The 15,625-nt window shown below is 36.7% G+C and overlaps 1 protein-coding gene across 2 annotated transcripts in view; it reads right to left on the bottom strand.

Annotated features, from left to right (window-relative positions):
• Nucleotides 1-3,050: 3,050 nt before the first annotated feature.
• The window catches only part of VAMP7 (vesicle associated membrane protein 7), a 56,889-nt gene continuing 44,314 nt past the window's right edge, over nt 3,051-15,625 (bottom strand). For both annotated transcript variants that reach the window (XM_047100699.1, XM_047100700.1), the window contains exons 6-8: nt 9,592-9,659; nt 6,930-7,022; nt 3,051-3,297 (exon numbers count right to left, since the gene is read on the bottom strand). In XM_047100699.1, the coding sequence (XP_046956655.1) occupies nt 3,229-3,297; nt 6,930-7,022; nt 9,592-9,659 (230 nt within the window). In that variant the 3' untranslated portion in view covers nt 3,051-3,228. The remainder of the gene's footprint in view (nt 3,298-6,929; nt 7,023-9,591; nt 9,660-15,625) is intronic.

Below are 15,625 nucleotides of genomic sequence, written 5' to 3'. Positions count from 1 at the left end.
GTGGTGGGGCTTGGCGCAAGCTGCTCAAGACTCCACTGTGGGTGCTGTGCTGCTCACTGAAGTCTGTCCATACTGATGGGCAGGGGTAAAAATGGCATCATCCCACTCCTCTCTCATCCCTGAGAAGTTCATGCCCACTGCTGTTCATGAAGCTCTCACAGAAGAGTAAATAATCTCCCCTCATGTGTCCCAGGTATCCCTCAGATCCCTGACTTCACCCTGTGTCTGAGCTGTCTGCCCACCCAATAGCACAGTCCTGTGTTTTATCTGCCCACCCAGCAGCACAGTCCTGTGTTGTACCTCAGGTGCACTGGTTGGGTTTCAAAACTCCAAATTTTAGGGATCTGTCATGGCATGGGCCTGCACTGATCTTCTAGGGGAGAGTCTTGCTGTGCTGCAGCTGGTGGTGTGTCCCAGAAGGGCAGTTGCACAAAAGCACAGCGGCTTGGAGTTTATGGTAAAGTTCAGCAAAAAGCCAACATCCAAGTTAGCTGCCCTCAGCAGGTGCCTCTGCTATGTTAATGAACTCAATGGTACCTAATGACTCTGCTGTCTGTGGAGAGACAGTGCCACCTCTCCTAAATGCACTCCAAGAAGGGGAACTGTCTCTCCCAGTGCCACCCAGAGGATTCTCAGACCATGCTGTCCATTCTTGGGCCTCTGCCCTCCTCCACAGGAACACCTCTATGCCCACCAAGCTCCACCCTGGTGATGGTGTGCACTTCTATGACTTCAGACTTTGAGCTCTGTTGCTTATAAAAACTTGGGATAATCAGGTCCTCTCATTTTCCCCATCAATGATTTTGGGGAATTTTTTAAAAGTTTATTTATTTTGAGAGAGAGAGAGAGAGAGGGAGGGAGGGAGAGAGCGAGCATGCAAGGCAGGGAGGGGCAGAGGGAGAGGGAGAGAATCCCAAGCTGGCTCCATGTTCAGCACGGAGCCCGATATGGGGCTGATCCCATAACCTGGGATCATGACCTGAGACGAAACCAAGAGTCAGATGTTTAACCCACTGAGCCACCCAGGCACCCCTGGGGAATTGTTTACCTTGTGCACTGCACATGCACTCTCACTCTCCTTCTCTCCTCTCTCCCTAATCAGGGGTTCTGCTTCTCTGCAGCACCCATGATTCTATTCTCCTCCAGATCCCATCTCTACATCTACCTTCCTCAGTGTGGCCTCTTTTCTCCCACTAGTTGTGCAGTTTGTTCTCTAAGTCCTCAGATTGATTTCTTGGGTATTCAGAATGATTTGATATTTATCTGTGCTCAAGTGATGAGGCAAGCATAGGCTCCCCCTATTACTCTGCCATCTTAACTCCTCCCGGGCCACAATTCTTAATGTATTTTTAGCACAAGTGAACTATGATAAAACGTCATCAGACGAAATTAGATTCAAGGAGGAAAGCTCATTGCAGTAGTCTTAAATTTTATTAATGCCTTCAATTTGTGCGTCATTTAAAACAAGATATGTGCTTTCAAAAGCATTCTTATACATAAATAGACCAATGAACAGTTAAGTAATTTATCCCTAAAACATGCACATCAGTTTTACTCAGGTGTGTATAAGAAAGGGAAATAAGCTTTTAAGTCTTTTTCTTTGGATTAAAGACATCTGGAAATTATTATGCAGGAATGCCAAATGTTCTCCTGGAAGAAATGTGTTTTCCAGTAGGAAATGCTGATGTAATTAAAAGGCATTAGTGTTGATAAAGAAGACCGAGAAACACCTGTGCTATGTGTGATCACGAAGAGTTCCAGTGGGCCTAAAGTGTATGTGAAAGAAATGAATCAGAGAGCATGAATGAAAAGGTGTATGCAGATGGAAGAACAGGTAGCATGAGTCAGATTATGTGACACGTATATATTCAAGGCACGTGACTAGGATTACACAGATGGCTAGATTTTACAGACTACATTGTTCTTTCATTTGGAAAATAGTCAAGTGTAGTATAATTTCCATTTACTGGCATTTACTGATAAATAAATGCAATTAGATTTAGGGCAGCAAATGTCCTTTCAGATACACACCAAACTACATAATAGCTAACAGATGCCAGTGTAGCCAAAGCAGTATGATCACACTCCAGTTTTCCCACACTGCAGTTAAATGGATGTTACACTTTCTGGTATTGTTTCTATACACCATGATGTCTACTCTCAAGTTTCACAAAAGAATTCTTCAAAACTAGTCAGATTAGAGAATTTATTAATCCACAAAGGATACTAAAACTAGTACTCAACAGCAGTCAAACCCAAACCCTAGAGTTGGCAGTTGTCTATATTCAGTTTGGGCTTCTCCCAGACTGGAAAAAATTACCCACACTACCTCCTCTTCATACATCTCTAAAACACTAGCACATCCACTGTGGTTCTTTTATTTTTCTCTGGTGAGCCAGAAGAGTTTGCCTTTCCATCTCCTATACTACCCATTCTATTAACCGTACAATTGCCCTAATTATCCACCAAAGAGAAAGAAATATATAAAAAACCACAACCTTCAACAATATTTAAACCATCATCTTTTCAAATCAACTGCAATGGGGGAAAGAGAGGATATCAAGCTCTGCAAAGTTTGTGAATGGTTAAAACTTTCTTCCTGAAAGTGAATACTAGGAGGACAAGGTTACATCTGTGTGTTTCTAATGGGCTAGCAAAATGTTCCCCATATGACTGAAAGAAAATGTTTAAAACTTTACCTGCATGGGCTCCTGGAAACAAGCAGCACCAACAAATTAATTACAATTCCCCAAGTAACAACAATTCTCCATTTATATTGTTTTCAAGCACCTAAAACTCTTCAATAGCAAAAGACATTAGGATGAGATGTTAGCAATGCTTTCTCTTGAATACTGTTGTGTGCACAAACAAAGTTCATCCAAAGTCTTAGTAGACAGTGTTTAAGACTGGTGGTTTCTACCTTGGTGATAGCTTTGTGCAATTGCAAACAAAAATGTTTCTCTAAGCAGATGACTCTAGTTAATGAACTAAAGAAACAAAAGCCTTTTTAAGGCTACTGCTGCAATAAATGGTTCAATCTGAAGTGCACTGGAATAAACTGGACAAAGATAAATCTGGAAGCATACAACAAGATTAAAAAAAAGAAATAGAAGAGAGTTGAAGAGACTGGCAGACACCATCTGTCAGTATTCAAAGGCTTGAATCACATGGATTGCTTTTAACTCCTTGTTCTCTCATATCCTTGGTTAATGATAACTTTTCCTTGTTTTATTTCTTCACACAACTTGGCCATGTAAATCCACCACAGAGAGGTGACACAATGATATAGATGAACACCTAGAGGGAGAGGGAAGGCAATTTTTTTTCTTGAATCTATCATAGGCTCATAAATATAAAGCAAAGCAGAAACCTATTAACAGATATTAGTTCCATTATAGTAGCAGTTGTGTAATAATATAATACACTAACCAAGTATTTTCAAAGGTAGAAGTGGAATTAAAGTGATCCTTTTTATTATAGCTCTCACACGTTTGAATTCCACTATACTTTCTTCATTGGGAGAGAAAGCACTGGAGTTGTTTCTCTTCACTAGGAACCAGGCAGAATCAAGCTACATGAGTTAACGCTCATGAAACATCATTAATTATCAAGATCGCAAATTATCATAATTCTCCTGAAGTATGATTTTATTATGAAGCACATTTTTAGGTTTTACACATGCATTGCTTTTCATTATTAGGATGATTAGAAATATTTAAAAGTATAAGGAGAGATTCTACATCTATATAATCTATGAACAAGAATGTTATGAAACTTTTAGTGAATAATGATATAATTACAATTACCGAATCAAAGGAAAGCTGACGATACAAGTAACAGTAAAAACACTAGTCCTATTGTAGATGTGTTAGCTTTTTAACTGTATTGTAATTTTAAAGTATGATTTTTTAATGGTATATGCTTGTTCACATTACTAAATTCCAAAGATATATTTATTTTAAAAATTAGGTTCACTGCATTAATTTAGTCATTTGTCTTTCTTTAAATTTCAACTTTTTTGAGATCTTTAAGTGGCTGATTTCATTACTCAGTGCCTGGAAAAAAATACATTTATGAATTCCATGCTCACTTCCAAAAGTCAGCAGAGTGTTTTTGCCTACTCTATAAATGTCAGGGAGGGGGATGGTTTATAGCAAATTCTGGCTATTAATGAATAGTTTAAACTCTACACACACACACACACACACACACACAGACAACACACACACACACACACAGACAACACACACACACACACAGATATTCCAATTTGACATGAAGTTGACTATTTGCTACAGACGAAATATAAGGATTTTTAAAGCTAAAGTACAATATATTAGGTGACAACAGCTTTTGGGAAAGACTGATACTGCATTAAGAGCGGTGCTATGCATGTAGTAAGTAATCAATAAATACAGTCTGAATTTAACAATAATCTAGCTTTATAAATCAATCTAAATTCCCAGACCCAAGCAGAAGGAAGAAGGCTAAGCTAAGGAGCCTAGAATGTGCCACCTGAGTATCCTGAGCAAGGAAACATTCAAGGCCATGGCACAATTTCCAGTATAACATCAACAGATCGATGGCTGCCCTTCTCTGTTAGGTAGATCCAGCTATCTAAACTGGAGGTCTTTCAACAGGGGGTCAAGGAAAAGTGGAGCTGATTCAGAGGAATCTGCTCAGAATTAACTTTGGGCTTCTGCAAATGGCAACAGGATAGGGAGAAAGGCTGCTTTGCCCAGCCACAAACTACCTTCAATGTAAAGCATCTTCCTCCCACTCTCCTTAGAGCAGCAAGTCTCAAACTTTTGGTTCAGAACCTCTTTATACTCTTAAAATTTACTGAGGATTCCAAATAGCTCTTAAAATAAAAATAATAGACCCATTAGAGATAAACATGACTATTTTTCTCCAAGGTCAGTTTTATGTGTCAATTTTGCTAGGCTACAGTACACAGTTACCCAATCAAACACAAATCTAGGTGTTACTGTATTTTGTAGATGTGATTAAAGCTCATATATCAGTTGCTCTTCAGTAAAGCAGATTATCCTACATAATCTGAATTAGCCTAAATCAACCAGTTAGAAGTCCTTAAGGGCAGAGCTGAGGTTTCCTTGATGAAGAAGAAATTATGCCTGTGTATTACAGCTTTGTTCCTGCCCCAGAGGTCCAGCCTGCCCTTCCTGACAGCCTGCCCTGAGGATTTTGAACTTGCCTAGCCGTTCCCACCATAGCATAAGCTACTTCCCTGTGATGCATATCTTAATATATATCCGGAGAAATTCAAGGAGATGGTACATCTGTTACAAGGACAATTCCACGGAAAAAAAAAAGGTTATACTAAGAATAATAAGAGTCCTTAGAAATTTAAAGCATGGCTATGAAAAATAAATACATAGAATGAAGAGAGCTGAAAAGAAAATTAACTTGCAGGAAGAGTGAACTGAATGATTCTTCCAGAATGCAATGCAAAAAGGAGTTTAAGCATATTAAAATGGTTACCAGACATTTAGGATAGTTCAAAGAGGTCCAATTTATTTTTACATAGGGGTTACAAAAGGAGAACAGCATATAGACTCATTTATATTTATAGACAAGAGAAATACTAGATAAGAGAACTACTAAATAAACATTATGAAACAGAACTCATAATGCATTAAAGGAATACTACATAATAGCCACTTAGTATTTTATCCCAGAAATGAAAGGATAATTTTAAGTACGTTTATTAATGTAATTATTTATATTAATATTAAATGTAGATAGTCATATTATTAATTCATTGGGAACAGAAATGTCATTTCCCAAAATTAAATGCCTATTCCTGACTAAAACTTTAGGCAATCTAGAAACAAAAATAAAATTATTTAACTTGAAAATAAAAATCTAACAAGAATTCATAGTACCTATTACTCTTAAAAATGAAATATTAGAAGCATTCCTATTAAAACCAGAAACTAAAGATGCCACTGACACCATAATTATTCCACATTGCTAGTAACTTTAAATTATATATATATATGTATACATACCTATATGTAATTACACAGAATTATATATAATGTGCATGTATAAATTTGATGAGGTTGAAATTATTAACAGATGGTATCATAATTTACCTATAGCAGGGGCCAGCACATTACAGCCCATGGCTTGTGAGCTAAGAATGGTTTTTATATTTTTAAAGGTTTGTTTTTAAAAAAAAGGATATGTGACAGAGACTACATGCAGCCTAAAAAGCCTAAACTATTTACTACCTGGCACTTTACAGAACGTTTGCTGACTCCTGACAGAAGAATCAGAATACAGAATAAACTGACCAACTACTATAACTAGTAAGAGTTATGGAAAGTTGCCAGACACAAAAACAGATTAGAAAAGAGAAAAGAGAACTAAAGAAATGGAACATGCAATCAACTAGAAAATAGAAATGTAATTAGAAAATATGGAGTCAATTACAAAATGTATTTTTTTAAATACAAAAGGAGAGAGAGGGAGACACAGAATCCAAAGCAGGCTCCAGGCTCCGGGCTGTTAGCACAGAGCCCAACACGGGGCTCGAACTCACGAACCGTGAGATCATGACCTGAGCCGAAGTCGGAGGCTCAACCGACTGAGCCACACAGGCGCCCCACAAAATGTAATTTTAAAAGAACGCCATTTCAGTAGTGACAAAAACATTAAATATCCAGGAATATTTGGAATGCCTTGCATGACTCCTTACATATAAACATTCTCAATAGCAAGATGAGATGTAAGTAGAATATTTTGGAGTGAATTCATAGCAAAGCTTCTTCTTGCTCATGTGTCTTACCACTGAAAGTTATATGTAGCTCATTTCAGAGTGCTAACAACTGAGAAAGAATTCCAGCTTCGAACTTCTTGAAGTTTGAAAAATAAAGTAACACACTATAATGCCAAAAACTTACGATTGATACGATGATGATGATGATAGTGAGCTTGAGATTCTTCATACACATGGCTCGTGCAAGATTTCTGCTGGTTGTTTTGAAGGTCACAGACTAGGGGAAAAAAACATGAATTATTTGATCCCTGGCACTGACTGCATGACTGATTTGTAGTAATTTCTGTAAACACTTTACTTTCATTAATCATGCTGAATCAAGAATTTATTACTGTCATCACAGGTAGAGACTAGCCATTCATAATCACTAGTTCTCAGAAGCAGGACTCTGTCAGATATACAGTAAGCAGTATGAGCCCACTGGAAAAGCTTCTCCCCTTTTTCTTCTCCACCAAAGTAATATGTATGGTGCCAAGCATCAGAAGTGGTTCTTCCTGCTAGTGTGAAAGCCTTTTCCTCTTTATGCTTTTCCAGTAAGAAAGGTTCCCTCTAAGTCAGTTGTTTGCAAACACATTTGCCTGTTCTGCCTAATATAATTGTGGGATTTGAGCCATAAAAACCTGTTCAATTTCCACAAGAAGGTTATGTATTTACTTGTATGAGGCCCAAAACCCAAGGAACTTTGCTTCATCCATTATCCATTTTCTTCTGCAAGAGTGACTTCTCAGTAATTCCCACCAGGACACAAACAGTTTAAAACAACTGAACAACAAAATTCCCTAATAGCCCAGCAATTCCACTCCTAGGTATATACCAAACAAAGTTGTATGCTCAAGTTCACCAAAAGTGGAAGAAACATTTCAATTATACATATACTTCAGATGCTCAAGAAGGTAGAGGAAAGTATGCATCTGCAAAGGAAACATGTGGAAGATCTAAAAAAGAACCAAATCAAACTTGTAGAGACAAAAAATACATGAGGAGGGAATAATAACAGATTACAAACCACAAAAGAAACGTAATACAAAGTATCCAAAATGAAATGCAGAAAGAAAAAAGGCTGAAAAAATGAACAGATCAATGGGACAAAATAGAGAATCTAGAATTAGAATGGAATCCCAACAGGTGAGCATGGATAAACAAATTGTGGTAGGTAAATTTATACAATGGAATAGTATAAAACAATAAAATAAACTATTACCACGTGCAACAATGTGGATGAATCTCATAGGCCTAATAGTGAAAGAGGCCAGAGAGAAAACAGTATATAACATATGAATCCATTTCTATACATTTAAAAACAAGCAAAACATCATCTAGAGTGAAATAAGTCATAAAATGGCTACTTCTGTTGGGGATTATTAATAGGAAGGAGCATGAGGCAGCTTTCTGAGGTATTGGAAATGTTTTTTATCTTGACCTAAGCAGTGGTTACATAGGTATAGATATATGTGTAAAAGATTACTGAATGGTACACTTGCCGCACTTTATCCTATATAGGTTATTCCTCCATAAAGAGAGACATCTGTTAGTTAATTAGTATCTTTCGTTATTCCGGGTCACACAGCCAACAAAATTAAAGACTTATTTGGAAAGTACAAACTATACTAACACTGGCCAAACACAGACTGTTCTAGCCAAATATAGGGCAATCTTCATAGATTAAGAATTTAGTCTGCAGATCTGGAATCAGATACTTCTTTGCCCCATAGCAATGGGTGACAAAGTGAGCCATTATAAAAACCTGGTATTCTGACTTGCTGTATGGTACCACCCTTCCTCCAATTTCCATGTGCTTTGACTGAAATAAAACTATTATCCTCCTAAGAACTATTGTTAATAGATGTCTCTATAAAACTAACAATAACAGTAAACATTGAAATAGCTCTTATTTTGCACCAGATACTGTGTTAGGCATTTTGCATGCATTACCTGCTTTAATGAGGTACATCTCCATTTTACAGATGATGAGGACTGAGGCATAGAGAGGTTAAGTAATTTGCCTAAGATCACAAAACTACTAAGTGGCAAAGATGTGATTCATCCCAGGCATCCTGACTGTGGAGCTTGTGCTCCTAACCACTACGATCTAGCTGCCAGTAAGAATAAACATGATTACTTACTGATCCATTTCAAGGTGTAAACTACTCTATATTTAAATTTGTAATTGTGTAGACCTAAAATTTAACTGATCTCTGCCCTCCATCTACTCACATCTATTCACTGTATATCTATCATCTTTTCCTCAAAACCTTCATCCACTTTCCCAATGGAAAGTGCAAAGACACATATAACTGTAGCGTAAGTAGGGCTCATTGGCCCCTCCCAATATCAAATGACTCTTGCTTGATACAATGAAGGCTCAAGCTGCCATGGTCAGCAAGAAAGAGACTGAACTGTTCAGTTTTCATGATTCATGCTGGATCACAACTGGCCTGCATATTTGTTTCATGTTTCACAAAATGTATAGAAACTGGTATATGCTGCTGAGCTAAATTATAAAGGCACCAATCTAAAGCTTTACAAAACTGTTTCCATACTGTATATTGAGTATATTCCCCAAACCAAAATTTTCTTACTGGCTTCTAATGGGTTGTGGCTTTTATTCTATACCTATACCTCATTATTATCCTCATCGTCACAACATTATCACATAATGGAGGTTAGAAAGGAAAAAAAATCGCAAATTATTAAATTTAACATATTTCCCTATTATGTTAGCCATCAACCACAGTTTCTCTACTTTATTTAGACCCTGAAAAAACATTACCATATCCCATACTTACCGAATCCACAAGATTTTCTGTTTTATCTATCAATAATTCCAATCTTTCTCCTCGCTGAGCTACCAAATCTGAAAATGTTGGGAAAAAAACCCAGTAAATATCATTTTATATTATAAATCTTCTATTTTTGTTTTTAAGACAAATATTATTTTAATTGTAGTTGGTACTCTTGACAACTCATTTACTACAGGAGCACCTTTAAGTAATAAAAGACTTTAGTAAAGCTGACCAACTAAAGTAGGGATTGGCAGATTTTGTTTCTGTAAAAGGCCAGATTCTAAATGTTTTAGGCTTTCTGGGGCAAATGGTCTCTGCTGCAATTACTCAACTCTGTCAGACATAGACAATATGTAAACAAATGGGCATGATGGTATTCCAATGAAACTTTATGTGGATTTGATCCAAAGGCTATAAGTTTGTAAAGCTCTAAATTAAGGGTATGATTTGAGAGTTTTCAAAAATGGAGCCCTCAACATGAGTGAGAGTTGGACACTTCCAGAATTTCAGTGTGAGAAGTTCCACAGATGCTCTCTCCAACAAAACAACTATAACTTGAAAAATTATGAAAACAAACCATAGCCACCACCATTTAAAGTGTCCTACGGGCATACAGAAAATGGGAGAAACATACACCAGAAAATTAACTAATTCTTAGTAAAAACAGTGAGTCTACAGCATTTGAGCCATGACCTGCCCCATCTTTCAGCACACTGACACAGAAGTTCTAGTCCTGGCAAGTAAGGCCAGGAGGCTCTCTTTCCCTCCAGGTCCCAGTCAAAGGCTATGCTTTCTCCCCACAAGGGACAAGTCATTAACATTTCTCCTCCTATCCCACGCTACCCCTAGCTCCATAATGCAAAAGCTCTGTTCCAGCAAGGCACACCTGATAGGCCTGGGTTCCTTTCCTTCACCTACTGCCACACATAGGGCAGAAGCTCTATTGGAAGCTTTATTAGATTACACTGGAATAATTTATGTCTGGGGGACCTCTTACCAAAGAATACAGCAATTAGCCTGCAATTAGTGGAGGCTGACATCTGGGTGTGACAGCAACAGAGGCAGACCAGCTATCAGCCTGACAGGGAGATTAGGAAAAGAGACACTCGAAGAGGATTGTGTCATTCCAGGGTGACTGCATATGCTCAAGGCTATTCCCTCTGAGAAATGACATTAGAGGCTGCACACTGTAGGAGAACTCAAGTTCAAAGAAAAAGTGCAGCCCAGTCACTAAGCAAATAAACAACAAAACAACAAACTCTGGAGGATGGGAATCAGTACCCAGAGTTGCTATGATACATTACCTAAAACATCCAGTTTTCAACAAAAAATTATGAGATATGAAAAAAAGAGGAAACTGTGATCTACAGGGAAAATAGCAGAGGTTGGAAACTTACCTGGGGGGGGGGTGTCAGCTATTGGACTTAGCAGTGGAATGATATTTAAAAATCAGTAACAGAAGGAAAGCTTATGGGGTGAAGCAAAAGCAGTTCATAGAAGGAAATTTAAAGCAGTAAACATCTACATTAAAAAGAAGAAAAATGTTATGTACTGAATCATATCCCCCCAAATTCATATATTGAAGCCCCTAACCCCTAATGTGATGGCTTTGGAGATAGGGGCCTTTAGGAGATAATTAGGTTTAGATGAGGCCATGAGGGCTTATGGTAGGATTAGTGCACTTGTAAGAAGAGACACCAAAGAACTTACTCTGTCTTACTTTCTACCATGTTAAGACATAGTGATAGGGGCCACCTGCAATCTGGGAAGAAAGTTCTCACCAGAATCTGACTAGGTAGAATATGACTAGGAAGGCACCTTGATCTTGGACTTCAAGCCTCCAGAATTGTGAAACAATGAATTTCTGTTATTTAAACCACACAGTCTACAGTAATGTTTTTATAGTAGCCTGAGCAGAGTAAGAAAAAAAGATTTCATACTAATAACCTTTCTACCTTAATGAATTGGAAAAAGGAAGAGCATACTAAATCCAAAGCTAACAGAAGGAAGGAAATAAAAATTAGAACAGAAAAATTTAAAACGCAGTAGAGAAAAACACTAGAGAAAAATCAGTGAAACCAGAAATAGGTTTTTGGAAAAGATCAACAAAATTGACAAATCTTTGCATAAACTGACCAAAAAAAAGCAAGGAGAGACAACTCAAATTACTGAAATAATCACTATCAACTTCACAGAAGTGAAAGGGATCCTAAGAGAATGCTACGAATAAGAGTATGTCAATGCATTAGATAACTTAGATAAAATGGGCAAATTCCTAGAAAGACATAAACCATCAAAACAGACTCAAGAAGAAACAGACAATTTGAACAGTTATAATAGACTGAATAATTATAATTTTTAAATTTGAGTACAGTTGACCCACAATGTTACATTCGTTTCAGCTGCACAACAGTGATTCAACTTCTGTTATGCTCTGCTTACAAGTGTAGCTACCATCTGTCACCATATACTACTATCATTGACTATATTCCCTATGCTCTACCTTTCATCCTTATGACTTGTTAACTCCCGTAACTGTATCTCCCACTCCCCTTTCCCCATTTTGCCCATCTCACACCATCCTCCCTTCTTGCAGCCATCAATTTTTTGTCTATATTTATAAGGCTATTTCTGCTTTTTTGATATATTCATTTGTTGTTTAGATTCCACACATGACTGAAATCATATGGTATCTGCCTTTCTCAGTATGACTTAATTTAACTTAGCATAATACCCTCTAGCTGCATCCATGTAGTTACAAATGGCAAGATATCTTTTTTATAGCTGCATAATATTCCATTATATGTACATACCACATCATTTTTATCCATTCATCTATCAATGAGCACTTAGCTTGCTTCTATATCTTCCTTATTGTAAATAATTCTGGAATAAACATAGGTATGCACATATCTTTTCCAATTAATGTTTTCATTTTCTTTGGGTAAATACTCTGAGGTGCAATTATTGTATCATATGGTATTTTGATTTTTAATTTTCTGAGGAACTGCCATACTGTTTGGACAGAGGCTGTAACAATTTATGTACCCACAAACACTGCATGAGGGTTTTTTCCCACATCCTCACAGGTACTTGTTGTATCTTGTGTTTTTGATACTAGCCATTCTCACAGATGTAATGTGATATTTCATTGTAGTTTTGATTTGCATTTTCCTGATGAGGAGTGATGTTGAGCATCTTTTCATGGGTCTGTTCGCCATCTAGTTGTCTTTGGCAAAATGTCTATTCAGGTCTTCTGCCCATTTTTTAATCAGGTTATTTGGGGCGTTGAGTTGTACAAGTTTTTAAAATATATTTTAGATATTAAACCCTTATCAGATGTGTCATCTGCAAATATCTTCAACTAAGTACATTGCCTTTTTGTTTTGTTGATGGTTTCCTTCACTATGCAAAAGCTTTTTATTTTGATGCAGTCCCAATAGTTAATTTTTGCTTGTTTCCCTTGCCTCAACAGACCTATCTAGAAAAATGTTGCTAAGGCAATGTCAAAGAAATTACTTCCAGTGTTCTCTTCTAGGATTTTTATGGTTTCAGGTTGCACATTTATTTCCTTAACCCACTTTCAGTTTACTTTCATGTATGGTTAAAGAAAGTGGTCCAGTTTCATTCTTTTGTATGTAGCTGTCCAGTTTTCTCAACACCATTTCTTAAAGAGAGTGTCTATTCGGAGTCTTTTGTGGTTCCATACAAATTTTAGTTTTAGTTGTTCTAGTTCTGTGAAAAATACTACTGGTATTTTGATAGGGATTGTATTGAGTCTGTAGATTGCTTTGGGCTAGTATGGACATTATAACAATATTAATTCTTCGAATCCATGAGCATGGGATAATAGCTTTCTGTTTGCTTTTGTTGTCTTCAATTTCTTTCATGGACCTTTTTCTAGTTTTCAGATTACAAGGCTTTTGCCTCCTTGGTCAAATTTATTCCTAGGTAGTGTATTTTACTGTATTTTATTTATTTTATTTTGCTACAACTGCAAGTGGAATTTTTTTAATTTCTCCTTCTGCTACTTTAGTTATAAGTATACAACTACTGATTTCTGAGTATTATTTTTGTATCCTGCAATTTTACTGAATTTATTACCTCTAGTACATTTTGGTGGAGTCTTTAGGGTTTTCTATGTATACTATCATGTCATCTGCAAAGAGCTCAACTTCTTCTTTTGCCAATATGGATGCCACTTATTTCTTTTTACTGTCTGACTGCTATGGCTAGGACTTCTAGTACTATGTTGAATAAAAGTGGTGAGAGTGGACATTCTTGTCTTATTGCTGATCTTAAAGGAAAAGCACTGCAATTTTTACCATTGACCATGATGTCAGCTGTGGATTTATCATATGGCTTTATTATATTGAATTATGTTCCTTCTAAAACCAGTTTGCTGAAAGTTTTATAGTGAATGGATATTGAATTTTGTCAAATGCTTTTTCCCCACCTATTGAGATGACTGTATGACTTTTATCCTTTGTTTTGTTGATATGGTGTATTTCATGGATTGATTTATAAATGTGTAACCATCCTCGCATCCCCATAATCAATCCTACTTGATTGTGGTTAATGATCCTTTTAACGTATTGCTGGATGTGGTTTACTAATATCTTGTCGAGGATTTTTGAATCTATGTTTATCAGGGATATTGACCTGTTTTCTTTTTCTGTGATGTCTTTGTCTGGTTTTGATATCAGGGTAATGCTGGCCTCATAGAATATATTTGAAAGATTTCCTTCCTCTTCTACTTTTTGGAATAGTTTGAGGAGAATGGGTACTAACTCTTCTTTAAATGTTTGGTGGAATTCCCCTGTGAATCCATCTGGTCTTGAACTTTTAATTTTTGGTAGGTTTTTAATTCTGATTTAATTTTGTTACTAGTAATTGTTCTTTCAGATTTTCTCTTTCTTCTTAATTCAGTTTTGGAATATTGTATGTCTCTAGAAAGTTATCCATTTCTTCTAGGTTGCCCAATTTCTTGGCATGTAATTTTTCAAAGTAGTCTATTATAACCTTTTTATTACTTTGGTGTTGGTGATTACTTCCATTTCATTTCTGATTTTATTTATATGGGTCCTTCTCTATTTTTCCTTCCTTCCTTCCTTCCTTCCTTCCTTCCTTCCTTCCTTCCTTCCTTTCCCTTTCCCCTTCCTTCCTTCCTTCCTTCCTTCGAGTGAGTGAGTGAGTGAGTGAGTGAGTGAGAGAGCACACACAAATGGAGGAAAGGGGCAGGGGGAGAGAAATAATCTTAAGCAGGCTCTGTGCTCAGCAAGGAGACTTATGCGTGGCTTGATCCCACAATTGTAAGATCATGACCCAAGCCAAAATCAAGAGTTGGATGCTTAACTGACTGAGCTACCCAGGTACCCCTTTATTTTTTAAATTAAAATAATTTTATGCATTTGAGTTATTTCAGTATTTAATAATTTTACTTTGAGAGCCATTTAAGGCCTTAACTGTGTGACAGGTGGTGTTTAGCCATCATATAGACTGTTTTGTTTAGTAAACAATCAGGTAATTAGTAAAAGGCATATTTATAGAAACAAGAAAAATATAGATTAATATATAGTATATATATTACATACCAACATGGTTCACTGACTTTCTATATATATATATATATATATATATATATATATATATATATATAAAACAGAGCAAATTACAAACCCAGGGTCTACCAGTGCTGCCAGTGAAAAGTTTTTTAGATGTAGGCTTGAAGCATCCTCAAATGGGAGTTGGAACAAACAGCAGGAATCAGAAGGGTTTTTCTGGTTTGTAATCCAAATGTCTGTGATGATCTTTTTGAACGGCCCATTTTAAGAAGGAATTATTAGTATAAATTGGGGAAAGGAGAATGAAAAAGAAAGGTACAACCATCATAAGAGAAGTTTGACGTCTTTCGCAGGTTCACAGGAATGAGAAGGCACATTAGTTTGCTCATTAGTTTCCTGTGAAGGGGGTACAGGTTTTATTTTGGATATAGGAGCCCATGAAAAATGCCCCTATAGCTTTACTGCAGTGGGTG

The sequence above is a fragment of the Lynx rufus genome, unplaced genomic scaffold (genome assembly GCF_022079265.1).
Source record: "Lynx rufus isolate CCGP_SWC_20201006 ecotype Redwood Valley unplaced genomic scaffold, mLynRuf1.p SCAF_52, whole genome shotgun sequence".
In the NCBI taxonomy this organism is placed as follows: domain Eukaryota; kingdom Metazoa; phylum Chordata; class Mammalia; order Carnivora; family Felidae; genus Lynx; species Lynx rufus.
This window is presented reverse-complemented; position numbering and strand designations above follow the sequence as displayed.